The sequence below is a fragment of the Cherax quadricarinatus genome, unplaced genomic scaffold, assembly GCF_038502225.1.
Source record: "Cherax quadricarinatus isolate ZL_2023a unplaced genomic scaffold, ASM3850222v1 Contig2556, whole genome shotgun sequence".
Taxonomy (NCBI): Eukaryota; Metazoa; Arthropoda; class Malacostraca; order Decapoda; family Parastacidae; genus Cherax; species Cherax quadricarinatus.
The window spans coordinates 1-17,071 of record NW_027197582.1 but is presented as its reverse complement, the minus strand read 5'-3'; the positions used below and the strand labels follow the sequence as shown (position 1 = coordinate 17,071).

Sequence of the window (17,071 nt, the reverse complement as noted above, 5' to 3'; positions counted from 1 at the left end):
GCACACAAAACCTCCTTTACCCCCTCCCTCCAACCTTTCCTAGGCCGACCCCTACCCCACCTTCCTTCCACTACAGACTGATACAGTCTTAGTCATTCTGTTTCACTCCATTCTCTCTACATGTCCAAACCACCTCAACAACCCTTCCTCAGCCCTCTGGACAACAGTTTTGGTAATCCCGCACCTCCTCCTAACTTCCAAACTATGAATTCTCTGCATTATATTCACACCACACATTGCCCTCAGACATGACAACTCCACTGCCTCCAGCCTTCTCGCTGCAACATTCATCACATTCCTCTCTTTGCCTCCAAGGACAAAGTTCTTAGTTTCTACAGACTCCTAAGTGCACTGCTCACCCTTTTCCCCTCATCAATTCTATGATTCACCTCATCTTTCATAGACCCATCCGCTGACACGTCCACTCCCAAATATCTGAATACATTCACCACCTCCATACTCTCCCTCCAATCTGATATCCAGTCTTTCATCACCTAATCTTTTTGTTATCCTCATAAGCTTACTGTTTTCTGTATTCACTTTTAATTTTCTTCTTTTGCATACCCTACCAAATTCATCCACCAACCTCTGCAACTTGTCTTCAGAATCTCCCAAGAGCACAGTGTCATCAGCAAAGAGCAACTGTGACAACTCCCACTTTGTGTGATTCTTTATCTTTTAACTCCATGCCTCTTGCCAAGACCCTTGCATTTACTTCTCTTACAACCCCATCTATAAATATATTAAACAACCACGGTGACATCACACATCCTTGTCTTTGGCCTACTTTTACTGGGAAATAATCTCCCTCTTTCCTACATACTCTAACTTGAGCCTCACTATCCTCATAAAAACTCTTCACTGCTTTCAGTAACCTACCTCCTACACCATACACCTGCAACATCTGCCACATTGCCCCCCTATCCACCCTGTCATACGCCTTTTCCAAATCCATAAATGCCACAAAAACCTCTTTAGCCTTATCTAAATACTGTTCACTTATATGTTTCACTGTAAACACCTGGTCCACACACCCCCTACTTTTCCTAAAGCCTCCATGTTCATCTGCTATCCTATTCTCCGTCTTACTCTTAATTCTTTCACTAATAACTCTACCATACACTTTACCAGGTATACTCAACAGACTTATTCCCCTATAATTTTTGCACTCTCTTTTGTCCCCTTTGCCTTTATACAAAGGAACTATGCATGCTCTCTGCCAATCCCTAGGTACCTTATCCTCTTCCATACATTTATTAAATAATAGCACCAACCACTCCAAAACTATATCCCCACCTGCTTTTAACATTTCTATCTTTATCCCATCAATCCCGGCTGCCTTACCCCCTTTCATTTTACCTACTGCCTCACGAACTTCCCCCACACTCACAACTGGCTCTTCCTCACTCCTACAAGATGTTATTCCTCCTTGCCCTATACACAAAATCACAGCTTCCCTATCTTCATCAACATTTAACAATTCCTCAAAATATTCCCTCCATCTTCCCAATACCTCCAACTCTCCACTTAATAACTCTCCTCTCCTATTTTTAACTGACAAATCCATTTGTTCTCTAGGCTTCTTTAACTTGTTAATCTCACTCCAAAACTTTCTTATTTTCAACAAAATTTGTTGATAACATCTCGCCCACTCTCTCATTTGCTCCCTTTTTACATTGTTTCACCACTCTCTTAACCTCTCTCTCTTTCTCCATATACTCTTCTCTCCTTGCATCACTTCTACTTTGTAAAAACTTCTCATATGCTAACTTTTTCTCCCTTACAAAACAGAGATCACGAATATACTGGAAGATGTGGAGACTTTGTTGTTGGTGTGGATCAACAAGAAACAATCAGGAGATACTGTTATGCAGTCAATAGTTTGTGAAAAGGCAAGGCAGTTGCATGATCTTGTAAGGAAAATGCCTGGAACTAGTTTTGATATTGATGAATTTAAGGCCAGCAAAGGCTGTTTTCAGAGATTTAAGAAGCGTAGTGGCATACTCAGTGTGATAAGGCATGGTAAGGCTGCCAGTTCTGACAAAAATGCGGCTGAAAAATATGTTAAGGAATTGAAGGGGTACATAAAGGCTGAACAATTCAAACCCCAACAAGAGTTCATTTGTGATGAAATAGGCCTCTTTTGGAAGAAAATGGAAGAGAGGACCTACATTATTCAGGAGGAAAAGGCACTCCCAGGACACAAGCCTATGAGAGACAGGCTAAGTCTCATGTTTTATAGTAATGCTAGTGGGGATTTCAAAGTGAAGCCTCTACTGGTGTATGACTGAAAATCCCAGTGTGTTCAAGAAAAACAGTGTTGTCAAGAGTAAATTGTGCGTGATGTGGAAGGCAAACAGTAAGGCATGGGTCACGAGGGACATTATCTTGATTAGTTCCATGACGTGTTTAGCCTGTGTGAAAAAATAACTCCTGGAAAATAAATTGAACTCGAGTGCCTCCTGGTAATGGACAGTGCTCCTGCTCATCCTCCAGACTTCGAAGAGCAAATGGTGCAGGAGTTTCGTTTCATCAAAGTGAAGTTCTTGTCCCCTAATACCATTCATCTCTTCCAGCTCATAGACCAGCAGGTCATTTCAAACTTCAAAAAACTGTACACAAAAGCAGTGTTTCAAAAGTGCTTTGAAGTGACCTCAGACACTGAATTGACCATAAGAGAGTTCTGGAAAGATCACTTCAGTATCCTCCATTGCATAAACTTAATAAGTAAGGCTTGGAAGGGAGTAACTTCTAGGACTTTGAGTTCTGCTTGGAGAAAATTGTGGCCAGAATATGTACAAGAGAGGGATTTTGAAGGGTTTGGGGCTGACACTGAAGAGCCTGTGCCAGTTGTGGAAAGTATTGTGGCATTGGGGAATTCCATGGGATTGGATGCGAGTTTCAAGAATGTGGAAGAGTTTGCGGAGGACCACGATGAAGAGTTGACCACTACAGAGCTGCAAGAGCTTCATCTGCAACAACAAGAGACCACAGCTCAGGAAATTGCTTCAGAGGAGGAGGAAGAGAGATGGAGGAAGCTGCCTTCTTCAAAGATTAAGAAGATTTGTGCAATGTGGACAAAGGTGCAAACATTTACGGATGAACTTCACCCTGCCAAAGCTGTTGCAGGCAATGTTGGCAACATGTACAATGGAAATGTTGTGTCCCATTTTAGGGAAGTTTTAAACACCAGATACAGACCTCTCTGGAACACTTTTGAGCGACAGGGGTCCAGCGACTCTCAAGCTGGTCCTAGTGGCATTAAAAAACAAAGAAGGTAAGTAACCCCAGAAAAGGACTTGGTACCTGAAGTCCTTATGGAGGGGGATTACCCTCCCAAACACTAGTACACCTCCATCCTCTCCCCTCCTGTCTCATCACTCGTCAATAAGTCTTCATTAAAGGTAAGTGTCATTTTAGTATTGTTTTATTTTGCATGTCTCATTGTTTTCTGTGCAGGGAAATGTATATTTCATGTAAAAAAAGTATTTTTTTGATACTTTTGGGTGTCTGGAATGGATTAATTGGATTTACGTTATTTCTTATGAGGAAAATTTATTCGGAAATCATTAGATTCAGGTTTAGTCACTCTTTCTGGAATGGATTAACCCTTTCAGGGTCCGTCCCGTAGATCTACGACTTTACGTTCAGGGCCCAAACCGTAGATCTGTGTCATGAGCTCAGCTCACTCTGATAAACTGTGAGTGGTAAATTTGGGCCTAGATATGAGAGAATACATGTATGTGGTATGTGTGCACCACATAAAACAAATCCTGCAGCACACTGGATAATGAGAGAAAAAAAACTGAGACCGTGATTTTCGATTAAAACAGCGACTTTGCAGTGTTTTTTCGTATGTTTTTTATAGTTGTATTTGTGATTTCTTGGTCTCATTTGATAGAATGGAAGACATATTACAGAAATAAGAGATAATTTTGATTGGTTTTAGCACTGGAAATGGCTTGAAACCGAGCTCAAAGTCTAATACACGCCAGCTGGTGGGTCTAATATACATTCACAAATGTGGTGGTGATATTTATACAATTATTACAATATTGCATAACAGTAAATCTTCTATTTTTTGGTGTGAATAAAAATTCATTATGTGAATAAAAAATCAATATGGAATTTATTTGTGAAGCCTCAAAACATAACTAATGAACAGAGGAAATGTTTGTTTAGTGCCAGGAATATCTACATTGTTTATTCTGGACCCTATTTTGAAATTGGAATATTTTGAACTTTGTGTTAAATTGGCCAAATTACCAATTTCCGGTCACTTTATTTTGTAGTTGAAACAGTTGACTTGGCGATTTCTTGTGCCCAATCGATAGAATAGAAGTAATACTAGTGAAATAGCTAAGAATTTGGTCGACTGGAATAATGTAATTGGCCTAAAATAGGAGTCAAAGTTGCCAAAATTGCCGATTCGTAAATATCTCTTGACACATCAAAATTCACGAGAGCATAATTTTGTCAATTTTCCATAAAATTTCGTACTTTTTGTTTTATTACATTCACAAAAAGATTCTCTACCATTTCATAAGAAAAAATAAAATTTTTTTTTTTTTTTTTAAATTCTTGGACACTGGGGCACCACTTCAGATTTTGGTCTTGGACCCTGAAAGGGTTAATTATGAAAACCAGGGGTCCACTGTATATTGTAATAAACAGAATAAAGGAAGTCAGCTCTAATATATGTTACTTAGGCATGCATACTGGTCAGAGAGCCAATCGTAAATCTGAGGCATCGATGAACGAGTACGTCGCTAAGTGAGGAGAGGCTGTATTGAAATACTGGATTAGAGATGGTCTCATAGCCAATTGATAATTTCTTTTGTTACTACATAAACTGTATTTCTCTGACAAAAGTAATCCCAGAGGTGATTTGCTATACAAAATCAGAGAAATAATTACGTACCTGAAACAGAAACATTGTGAGTTCTTTTATTCCTTCAAGAACATTATAACTGAAGAATCTTAGATTTTATTCAGGAGACTTCACTCTAACCATATATACCTTGCAAATGACCAAGCATTAATATTTTTCCTAGTGTCCACCTTTTTTTTTTTTTTCATGCCCACAAAAAGCACATTTTCTCCCATCTTTCTAACCTTCTCTCTCCCACTACACTTCCTACAATGCTCAGCCTTTGACCTTAATAATCCTTGTGCAGTTCATAGCCCTCTTTAACTAATGGTGTTACAAGATCTTATGCCAATGAGACTGTGCTCTGTTGGATTCACATGCCATCAAAAACTTTGGGTAAGAAATGGGGGATGGTTTGCGCCTTCTTCAAGGTAGCCAACGGTCTTTTAATGTTGTTTCTTTACCATAATGCATCTAGAGATTTCAAGCAGAAACCCATGCTCACATATGCCTTTGATTCCTCTGTCACTGCCTGTTTCTTGCCACATCTTCAATACTCGTAAGCTAAAAGAGATGTAATACTATAGTAATGAAATAAGAATTTTACGGTACCATAAAGGGACCCAAGTAATGTTTCCAGTTTTAGGGATCAATTTGGCTGCCTCAGACATGACATGTCTCCGTTATCACAGCTTTTGTTTTTTATTGTAAAATGGGAATATATTTTTATCACAGTTTATGTAAATTTTGTTTACACGTTGCTTTGGCATTTTATGAGGTTGGGTACAAATGACATTTTCAATAGGCTCTGTATATAAAGTTGTATATTTTTTTCCAGAAGATTGCAAGCCTCTACCCAAATTTCAGTTTTATGTAATATCAGCAGCATCTTCAAATTTCAGTAATATTTTAGTTATTTAATTTGTATGCAGTGTTGGTGGTTTTTTATTGCATTCTTGCCTTATGAGAAATAAATGTTTACTTGCAGAATTATCCTGTAATAACTCCAAATTTGATGCCGTATTATCCCTCGACACATGGCGGGAGTAATTTGGTGTACCAGCTTGCCCAGGTGAGTAAGGTATCTTTCACTTATGAGGTGGATATTGGTAATGTGCATGAGACATTGGGTAGAATGAAAGTGGGTAAAGCAGCTGAGATAGATGGGGTTGCAACTGATGCTAAACGGAGTAGTCGGTGTATTTGTTTAGTGTTCCAAAGTTTTGACTGTGTGCATAGTTTCCCTTTAGAAGGGAAAAGGGGAGGAGAAACTGGAAGAATTATAGGGCAATAAGTCTGCTGAGTACTGTAGACCAAGTAAGTTTATGGTCGAATTGTTATTGAATGAGATATGGGTAAGACAGAAAGTAGGATTGCAGAGGAACAGGGAGGATTTAGGAAGGCTAGGGGATGTGTAAACCAAGTACAGTGGACCCCCGGTTAACGATATTTTTTCACTCCAGAAGTATGTTCAGGTGCCAGTACTGACCGAATTTGTTCCCATGAGAAATATTGTGAAGTAGATTAGTCCATTTCAGACCCCCAAACATACACGTACAAACGCACTTACATAAATGCACTTACATAATTGGTCGCATTCGGAGGTAATCGTTATGCGGGGGTCCACTGTATTTGCATTGATGCGTAGAGCTGTTTGTTGCATTTATAGATTTAGAAAAAGCATATAATAAGGTGAATAGGTGAACCATGTGGCTGATAGTACATGTGTATGGAATAGTAGGTAGGCTACTAAAAGCAGTTAAGAGTTTTTATGCAGTGAGGTGCAGGTTAGGTTTAACAAGAGGGAGGAGGACTTGTTTCTAGTGAAAATAGGACTTAGATAGGGTTGTATGATGTTATCCTGGTTGTTTAACTTATTTTCAGATGGACTGTGAAAAGAGAATGGTAGGATGTTGGAAAGGGAGTGGGATTGAAAAATGTTGAATCTGATACAAAGTGGGAGTTATCACAGTTGTTCTTTACTGATGACACAGTTCTTTTGGGGGATTCTGAAGACAGGTTACAAAAGTTGGTGGATGAATTTGCAAGAGTATGTAAAAGAAAGAAAATAAAAGAAGAGAGAGAAGAGCATAGTGATAGTCAAAAAGTCTACACAATGATAGAGTGAATACCAGATTGGAGGGAAGACAAACGGAAGAAGTGGATGTATTTAGATAGTTGTCAATTGTATGGTGATAGGTAGTGGTTAGCCTTTTAACTGTGTCCAAAGTACTAGTACACAAGTGATGATTGTGTCCAGCATACTAGTACAAACAATTTTTTTGTGCCTTCATATATTCCACCTACCAATATTTTTGATCATAGTTCAGCTGTTGTGGTTTCCTATGAACAGTGAAATCAGGACCTGTTCCACTACCAGCTTCCCTACCAGCAAACAATGTGTGAAGTGCCAGAAGATGTCTTATTCATTCCAAATTTATTACAATTTCATGCTACTAACTGAAATTCAACCAGTAAGCGCATTATGTACATTTAACCTAGGATAGCCAAATATAGTGAAACAGTGTGATTTATTTTCATGTTTTGAAGAGTATTATGCCTTGAAACAATTGTAATATATAGCTAATCTCTGTACATAGTGTTAGAACAACAAAGCAGTAAAAAAACGAGAAAAAGAAAAGCATTTGCTCTAATTCATACTGTGTATAAAGTGTGGAGCAATATCTGGCTATGCATTTCCCTATGTTTGAACTACTAAAACACCCTGAAACACTTATAATATCTTAAGAAAGTGGTTTGTAGTGTTAAACATTAAAAACTATGGAAAAAAGAAAAAGTCATAATTATGAGTTAATTGTAAAATGTAACTGTCGCTGTTGAATTTACGCTGCTGTTGCCAAAGAATGATAATTTTTTTCACCAATTTTAACATACCGTATAATTGTAAGTTTCTGTTAGATTCCCTTCATTTTCGTCTTATTCAATTCATAAAATTGCACTCTTTCAGTCTGTTAGGAATTTTAATTTTTGGGCATGCCAAAGTTAAGGTCTTAACCCTTTCAGGGTTGAGACCCCCTGATCTCGAATTTGCTCTCAGGGTCGAAGACTTTTCAGAAAAAAAAAAAATGATAGAGAATCCTTTTCCAAAGGTAATGAAACTAAAAGTACAAAATATGATAAAAAAAAACTTGCAAGATTGTGCTCTCACAAAGTTAGCAGTCTCAGCGATATTTATGCATCAATGATTTTGCCCACTTTACACCTTATTTTTGGCCAATTCCATTGTTCCAGTCCAAACTCATAGCTATTTTGCTAGTATTCATTCTGTTCTGTCGATTGAATGCCAGAAACCGCCTGTTTACCTACTTCAACTACCCAGTAAAGTGATCAGAATTCAGTAATTTGGCCAATTTCACACAAAATTAAAAAATTGCCAATTTAAAAACAGGGTTCAGAATAACAATGTAGATATTCCTGGCACTAAAAAACATTTCCTTTGTTCCTTGGTCACATCTCCAGGCCTTCTTACATTATGCTTGCTTTCCATTTTGAATTTTCATTCTCAAAAAACAAAAAAAAAAAAAAAAAAATTAGAAGATTTACTGTTATGCAGACTACTGCATTGTTGTAATACAGTGGACCCCCGGTATACGATATTAATCCGTTCCTGAGAGCTCGTTGTATGCCAAAATTATCGGAAGGCGAATTAATTTTCCCCATAAGAAATAATGGAAATCAAATTAATTGGTGCAAGACACCCAAAAGTACTATAAAAAAAAAAAGTTTTACCACATGAAATATTAAGTTTAATGCACACAAACTGAAGAAGACATGCACAGTTAGTAGTACGTACTCTACTAACAATAGAATACATGACACTTACCTTTAATGAAGATCTGGTGATGATTGATGGGATGGGAGGAGGGGAGAATGTCGAAGTTGTTAATGTTTAGAAGGGGAATCCCCTTCCATTAAGACTTGAGGTAGCAAGTCCTTTTCCAGGGTTACTTCCCTTCTTCTTTTAATGCCACTAGGACCAGCTTGAGAGTCACTGGACCTCTGTCGCACAACAAATCTGCCCATAGAGGTCTGTACCTCCCGTTCCTTTAACCCCTTCAGGGTCCAAGGCCAAAATCTGAAGTGGTGCTCCAGTGTCCAAGAAATTTTGAAAAAAAAAAAAAAAAAAAAAAATCTTGCAGAATTAAAGAGCATATTTTTGTGAAGGTAATAAGACAAAAAAAAATTTCTGATCAGTACTTACCGAGATACAGTGCCAAGAATTTGTCCAAAATGACGTGGTGGCAGCAACATCGACGAATTCCACATACACACATTACTTTATTTAGCAGTTTTTGTAGTTTTTTCTTTTCTTTTCCAATTTTTTTCTTTTCCTACTAACATTTGGGGCCTGAGAGACCAATACTGTATATAATGTATATATATAAACTCACTGTATTGAACACAATAACCGCACTAAAGTTATTATCATATTATTGTTTACCACTGTTGTTTATTACAATAAACATGCACAAATCTTGTATAATACTAATGTTCTATCATATATTTACATATTTACAATCACTGGACATGGTTTTAGAACTGCTGGAGCTTGTGGAACTCCTTGAAACAAGGCACCATGCACAGAGGTACCTTACATTCCTCACACATAAACCGAATGTCTTTGCGTCTTTGTTGCCGTTGTTTTGTTTGTGCACAGACGATGCATCTCTTCTGAGCAAATCTCTTCTGAGTTGAAGGAAGCTGTATTATGAAATGATCACCTTCCCTCCTCAAACGCTTGGGTATATCCTGAGGAATTTGAGGACCTTGTTGTGTAGCAGGTGTTCTTACCTGGTACGTACTTCATTATGAGTTGTCTGACAACAGACAAACAAAATTCACCATACGGTGGTCTGTTGCCAGTCTTCATTTGGTACATATTATATGCATTGAGCATTGAAATGTCCATGAGATGGAAGAAAAGTTTCATGTACCACTTGTAACTTTTACGAACACAATCAACAAAACCAATCTGCATGTCACATTTGTCAACCAAGCGCATGTTTTGTGTATAATCAATCACTGTCACTGGTTTTCGAATACATTCATTAGTCACTCGATCAACTTTGCCACTGTCTTGCATTTCATTATGGTGAATGGTTGTCAACAGTGTGACATCTCGTTTGTCATGCCACCATAATGCCATGATGTCATTGGCAGTAAACACCTGCATGTCATCACGAGCACCTGCGTTGAGCCTGGGCATATGTTTACGATTAGAACGCATTGTGCCACATGCATCTGTCTTGTTCATTCGCAAGAAATCACTGAGTAATGGGCTTGTGTACCAGTTATCGGTATATAATGTATGCCCCTTACCAAGATAAGGTGCCATCATGCTTCTCACTACGTCACCTGAGATACCCAATAACATTTTGGTATCTTTCAATGTTTTACTTACCGTGTATACAACAATATCCAATACCGGGCCACTGTCAGTCACAGAGTACAAACAGTTTTATACCGGAGTGTTTCCTCTTGCTCGGTATATACTGCTTGAATGACAGCCTACCTTTGAACAAAATCAAAGACTCGTCAATTACAAGATTCTTGAATGGATAAAAGTATATGCTGAACTTTTGTTTGAGATACATAAAAACATTTCTAATCTTGTATAACCTGTCACTTCTGTCAGGCCTGGTTTTGTCAGAGAAGTGCAACTTATGTAATAGTAAGATAAACCTGTTCACTGGGATGATTTCACTGAAGACCGGGGTAGAAATTAGCCGATCTGTGGACCAGTATGCTTTTATATTATGCTTATGGACATGAGGCATAAGCATTATTGTTGCAAAAAGCAAATACATTTCTGCAACAGTCGTCTCTTTCCACCGGTGTAGTCTTGACTGTGGTGATATGATCGTATTTGCCATGGGGTACTCAAAATACTTATTACTTTCCCTGACAATAGTTTCCATCAATGGCTGGTCAAAGAATAATTCAAAGAATTCCAGTTCATTGGCCCTGGTTCCAAGGGGACAAGTAGGTAGAATTCCACTTTGAGAGTCATCAAAGTGGTAGGGCTTGGGAACAAAATTGGGATTTTGCTGCCAATCCCAGATATGGTTTGCTGGTGGATACTGGACATCATAGGCTGGTTGTGTGGGTGGTTGTGGTTGTGGTGGGCTGGTGGCTGACGCTCCGCTTTGTCCTTGAACTGAGGAGTTAGCAGCGTGGGTCCCAGCCTGGGCTAGTGAGTCACGCATGGCGGTGCCACTATCATCACCACTACCACTATCTGCTGATGCCTGTGGTCTATCTATGCCAAGTGTAGCCACATCCTCACTATCACTATCTAAACCTGGTGTAGGGGCACGGGATGTACTCCGTCCCCTGGGCACAGCATAGGGTACACTACCCGAGCGCATGCGCCGGCGTACATACCGACGCTTTACTGGTGAATATGATTCCTCACTATCACTACTCGAATGATCGTCAAGAGCAATAAAATCACAATCCATGTCACTATCATCATCATTACTGAAGTCAGAGGCCTGGCCACGCGAAAATAATAGTTTTCTCTTGTGTTGAGGTACAACTGACCGTGACTGAGGAGTCCCCACACCAGAGGTAGAAGGTTGAGGATCGTCAGGGTTTTCTGCACTATTATCGATATCCTGGTCATTCCTCTCGGTCACTAACTGATCAAAGCCAAAGAATTCTTCTCCATTTCCACTTCCATCAGTGTCAGAACGTTCAGATAGGAAGAGGAGAGTCCCAATTTTCCGTGGAGTGATAGCTGCCTTGCGACGAGGCATGGTGAACAAGGGTAACTGAGCCGGCGTTCCCACAATGCTATGCGGGCGCCTAGATTTTTTGTTTATGGCGCGCACCCACCACGCAGACCCGTTCTCTCGCATGTAGGCCTATGAGTGCTTTCGCGCTAAATTTGACGGCGCTAGAATTTTGGCGTAGATCTACGGTTTGGACACTCAACGTTAAGCCGTAGATCTACGGGACGGACCCTGAAAGGGTTAAGGTTTGTCTAAAATGGGCCACAACATTGTCATTGTAATAGTCACCAGCACGGCTTGCAATAGCTGTGTTAGGGTGATTTTCATCCATAAAGGTTTGCAGTTCAACCCACTTTGCACACATTTTCTTAATTTTTGAAGTGGGCACAATGGATTCCACAACTGGCATAGGCTTCTCAGGGTTAGACCCAAACCCTTCAAAATCTTTCTTAATTTCCATACTAATTCTCACCCTTTTTACCACAGGGTTGTCACAACTAAATTGATATACATTATGTTTAGTTTTCCCTCAATTTAACCCTGATTATACAAATGTTAGGAGTCAAAAAATATTGTATATAAATCTTGGAGTCCCTTTCAATTTGTATATAAACATTATCTCCAGTATCCTCACATTTTATCTGTTATGCCAAGGATATGAAAATACTGCATGCATTGAATGGTATGCAGGAAACAGTTAATTCAGTCATATTTGTTAGACCTGTGACTTCCATGATGAAGGGTGTACACTGTGGTGGCTCTATGAGCTTCAGTCAAAAATTTATCATGGTGGTAATGCAAGATTTTCCCTTCACTGTCACGTCTAATTCCTGTACTTTTCACACTTCGTTATCAGTCACTGACGTACTCAACATTTGTATAAATCTCTCTCTTGCTCTCTCTCACTTGCTCTCTCTCACTTGCTCTCTCTCACTTGCTCTCTCTCACTTGCTCTCTCTCACTTGCTCTCTCTCACTTGCTCTCTCTCACTTGCTCTCTCTCACTTGCTCTCTCTCACTTGCTCTCTCTCACTTGCTCTCTCTCACTTGCTCTCTCTCACTTGCTCTCTCTCACTTGCTCTCTCTCACTTGCTCTCTCTCACTTGCTCTCTCTCACTTGCTCTCTCTCACTTGCTCTCTCTCACTTGCTCTCTCTCACTTGCTCTCTCTCACTTGCTCTCTCTCACTTGCTCTCTCTCACTTGCTCTCTCTCACTTGCTCTTTCACTCATCAACTCATTTAAAAGCCTTTTTTATTGTTATAAGACATAAAAGTAGGGAACAGGATGAAGCTGGAGCCATCTGTGGGGCAACAATTTCATTTGGTCAGCTGATTTTATTTCATTGATATCATTACACTGTATGAACATGTTCCAGACTTGAATCATCCTAGGAATAAATGATCTCAGATGTAACAACGTCCTGGAAAGGGTACAGTCAGAGTGAAGTTGCTGCTAGCTACCAGTCTTGTGGTGTACAAGCTCATTTCTCACTGTCCTCGGAGTGGAGCCAAGTATGGTACTCTTGACAGTGTTGGCCTTATACATAACAGTAAGGCTGCTCACATCCCTCCTGTGTTGAAGGCTCTGCTGAAATAACAGATCTACCAAGGCTGGGTCCAGTCGAGAGATGAAGCGCCGTGCTCTTTTCTGAGGCATCTGCTCTATTCTGTCAAAAAGTAGCAGATGAGATGGGGGGACAGGCAATCTAAGAAAGTGGAGCGTACTCAAGGTGTGAGCATACTTGCGCCTTGTACAGAATCTTGCCACTTCTTCTGTCAAGTAGATCCGAGATACAGTGGACCCTCTTTTTCATAATTACAGTGGACCCTCGGGTGATGATTTTAATCTGCTCCAGAGATTGTCCTTAACCGATTTTATCGTTAGCTGAATTAATTTTCCCCATAAGAAATAATGGAAATATAATTAATCCGTTCCTGCTGTCAGGAGGCTTGACAGAATAGTACAGTGGAACCTCTACTTGCGAGTTTAATCCATTCTGTGACCTTGCTTGCAACTGGATTTGCTCGTTTGCAGAGTCAATTTTCCTCATTTAATTTAAATGAAATGCAATTAATCTGTTCCAGTGGAATTCTGTACTTCAATAATTTTGCTAATATCAACTCTACGGTGTATTTATCCATCTCACTTCATCTGATATGACATAATAAACAATATAAATAACATAGAAACCTGATATATACTCTAAAATGAATAAAATATGTAATTAAAGTAGTGGTATGGGCAGTGTCGGCGGTGGATGAGAGTTTGTCTGGAGACCGGACAAGATACTTCTTGAATAATTTCGCTAATGTCATCTATACGGCTTATTTATCTATCACAGTTCATCTAATATGACATAACAAACAATATAAATAACATATAAACCTGATATATACCCAAGAATGAATAAAATATCATTATATATGTGGCGGTGGCGGCAGCCGACGAGAGTTTGTCTGGAGACAAGACAAATACTCCTTGAATATTTCGCTATAATCAACTCTACGGCTTATTTATCTATCACAGTTCATCTAATGTGCAGTAATAAACAATATAAATAACATAGAAACCTGATATATACTGCTGAATGAATAAAATGTCATTATGTAACAGGTGGAGGCAACCACAACCGTTACCCCTTTGTTGTGGTAAACACTGCCATTTAGTGACGGCCTTTTGAAGCCACCTGTTATTATAATTATTATTATGTAGTACATTATTATTATATACGTATGTTTTTTTTTTTCAATAAGTCTGCCGTCTCCCACCGAGGCAGGGTATTATTATATTATTATTATTATTGTATTATTATTATTATTGTATTATATTTTTATACAAAGGTTAGTGGACGAGTTTGGGAGTGTGTGTAAAGGTAGAAAGTTGAAAGTGAACATAGAAAAGAGTAAGGTGATGAGGGTATCAAATGATTTAGATAAAGAAAAATTGGTTATCAAGTTGGGGAGGAGGAGTATGGAAGAAGTGAATGTTTTCAGATATTTGGGAGTTGACGTGTCACCGGATAGATTTATGAAGGATGAAGTTAATCATAGAATTGATAAAGGAAAAAAGGGTGAGTGGTGCATTGAGGTATATGGTGGAGACAAAAAACATGATGTGTGGAGGCAAAGAAGGGAATGCATGAAAGTATAGTAGTACCAACAATCTTATACGGGTGTGAAGCTTGGGTTGTAAATGTTGCAGCGAGGAGGCGGTTGGAGGCAGTGGAAATGTCCAATCTAAGGGCAATGTGTGGTGTAAATATTATGCAGAAAGTTCAGAGTGTGGAAATTAGGAGGTTGGGAGTTAATAAAAGTATTAGTCAGAGGGCTGAAGAGGGGTTGTTGAGGTGGTTTGGTCATTTAGAGAGAATGGATCAAAGTAGAATGACATGGAGAGCATATAAATCTGTAGGGGAAGGAAGATGGGGTAGGGGTCGTCCTCAAAAAGGTTGGAGGGAGGGGGTAAAGGAGGTTTTGTGGGCAAGGGGCTTGGACTACCAGCGAGCATGCATGAGAGTGTTAGGAGTGAATGTAGACGAATGGTATTTGGGACCTGACGAGCTGTTGGAGTGTGAGCAGGGTAATATTTAATGAAGGGATTCAGGGAAACCAGTTATTTTTATATAGCCAGAGTTGAGTCCTGGAAATGGGAAGTACAATGCCTGCACTTTAAAGGAGGGGTTTGGGATATTGGCAGTTTGGAGGGATATGTTGTGTACAGTAGGGCCCCACTTATATGGCTGGTTAGGTTCCAGGCTACCGCCGTAAAGCGGAAACCGCCGTAAAGTGGAACACCCTTTTTTTCCACTTACAAATGCATACAAACACTAGATAACAAGTTTACACTAACATATATTAAGTTAGCAATAGAACCAGGCATCAAAGAACAATAAAAAAGTACAATACACACATAGTGCACTCATTACTTACCTTAAAATATTTATAGTCTTAATCTAGGGTGAGACAAGTAGTATTTATTGTAAGAAATCAAGTGTGGTATGTATGGTAGTCAGCCGGGCTACCATACCAGGCCAACCCACCTACACATAATATTCTATTACATTTAACCCTTTGAGGGTTTTCGTCGTACTAGTACGTCTTACACGTAGGGGTTTTTGACGTACTAGTACGCATAAATTCTAGCGGCCTCAAATCTCGCGCGAAAAGGCTGGTAGGCCTAGATGTGAGAGAATGGGTCTGCGTGGTCGGTGTGTGCGGTAGAAAAAAATCTGGGACCCAGTGGTGCATTGTGGGAATGCCCTCTTAGTAAACAATGTCCACCATGCCTCGCGGTAAGAAGCTCCTCACTTCTCGGCGAATTGGGACACTTTTGTTCCCCAGTGACAGTTCTAATAGTGATGGAAGTGCCAGTGAAGATGAGTTTCGTGGTTTTAGTGAGGTTTTGACCGAAACTAATGACCATAATATCGGTAATAGTGAAGAAAACCCAGACGACCCTCAGCCTTCCACCTCTGGTGCTGGGCCCTCGTGTTCACGTTCAGTTGTTCCAGAACCCAAGAGGAAACTTCTATTTTCCCAAATCCCAGACTCAGATGAGAGCATGGGTGATGATAGTGATAGTGAATATGAACTACAAGCTCTTCAAACTAGTTCCAGTAGTGATAGTGAAGTGCAATATTCCCCAGTGAAGCATCAGTATATACGACGATATATGCGCTCTGGAAGTGTGCCATATGCTATTCCAAGGGGAAGGAGTGTATCTCGGAGTACATCCCGTGGCTGTACAACAGGAACAGACAGTGAAAATGACGAAGATACTGTTGCAATTGGGATGGCAAATGTGCGTGGTGGTAGTGGTGCCGGCGGTGAGGCACCAGCAGTGGGCCATGCTGCCACCCACGCTGCCACCCACGCCGCTGCCTCAGCTGATCTAGAACAAAGGCCACCATCCCCCACTCCCCCACCACACCAGCCTCCACAACCACAACCTCCACAACCACAACCACCTGTCATTGTCCAGTACCCACCAGCAGACCGCACCTGGGATTGGCAGGAAGCTGTCAATTTTGTTCCAAATCCCCACCAGTTTGATGGCAGCCAAAGTGGAATACGGCCATCTTGTGCACTTGGGAACAATGCCACTGAACTGGAATGTTTCGAGTTATTCTTTGACGAACCACTGATGAAAAGTATTGTCATGGAAAGCAACACATACTACGAGTACACCATGGCAAACACATTACTTTCACCAAAATCACGTCTACACCAGTGGAAGGAGGCAACTGTGGCTGAGATGTATCTTTTCTTTGCCACAATAATGCTTATGCCACATGTGTATAAGCACAAAGTGAAATCATACTGGTCAACAGACCCCCTGATTGCAACACCAGGTTTCAGTGATATAATGCCAGTGAATCGATTTGTGCTAATGTTACGTATGCTTCACTTCTCAGATAAAACCAGGCCTGACAGAACTGACAGGTTAT

General features: G+C 39.9%; 1 protein-coding gene across 1 annotated transcript in view; it reads left to right on the top strand.

The window, feature by feature from the left end:
- LOC138851878 (uncharacterized) overlaps positions 1 to 12,617 on the top strand; it is a 43,572-nt gene extending 30,955 nt beyond the window's left edge. Inside the window, exon 5 of the mRNA XM_070081393.1 lies at positions 5,859 to 12,617. Within this exon, the coding sequence (XP_069937494.1) occupies positions 5,859 to 6,164 (306 nt within the window). The 3' untranslated portion in view covers positions 6,165 to 12,617. The remainder of the gene's footprint in view (positions 1 to 5,858) is intronic.
- Positions 12,618 to 17,071: the final 4,454 nt, after the last annotated feature.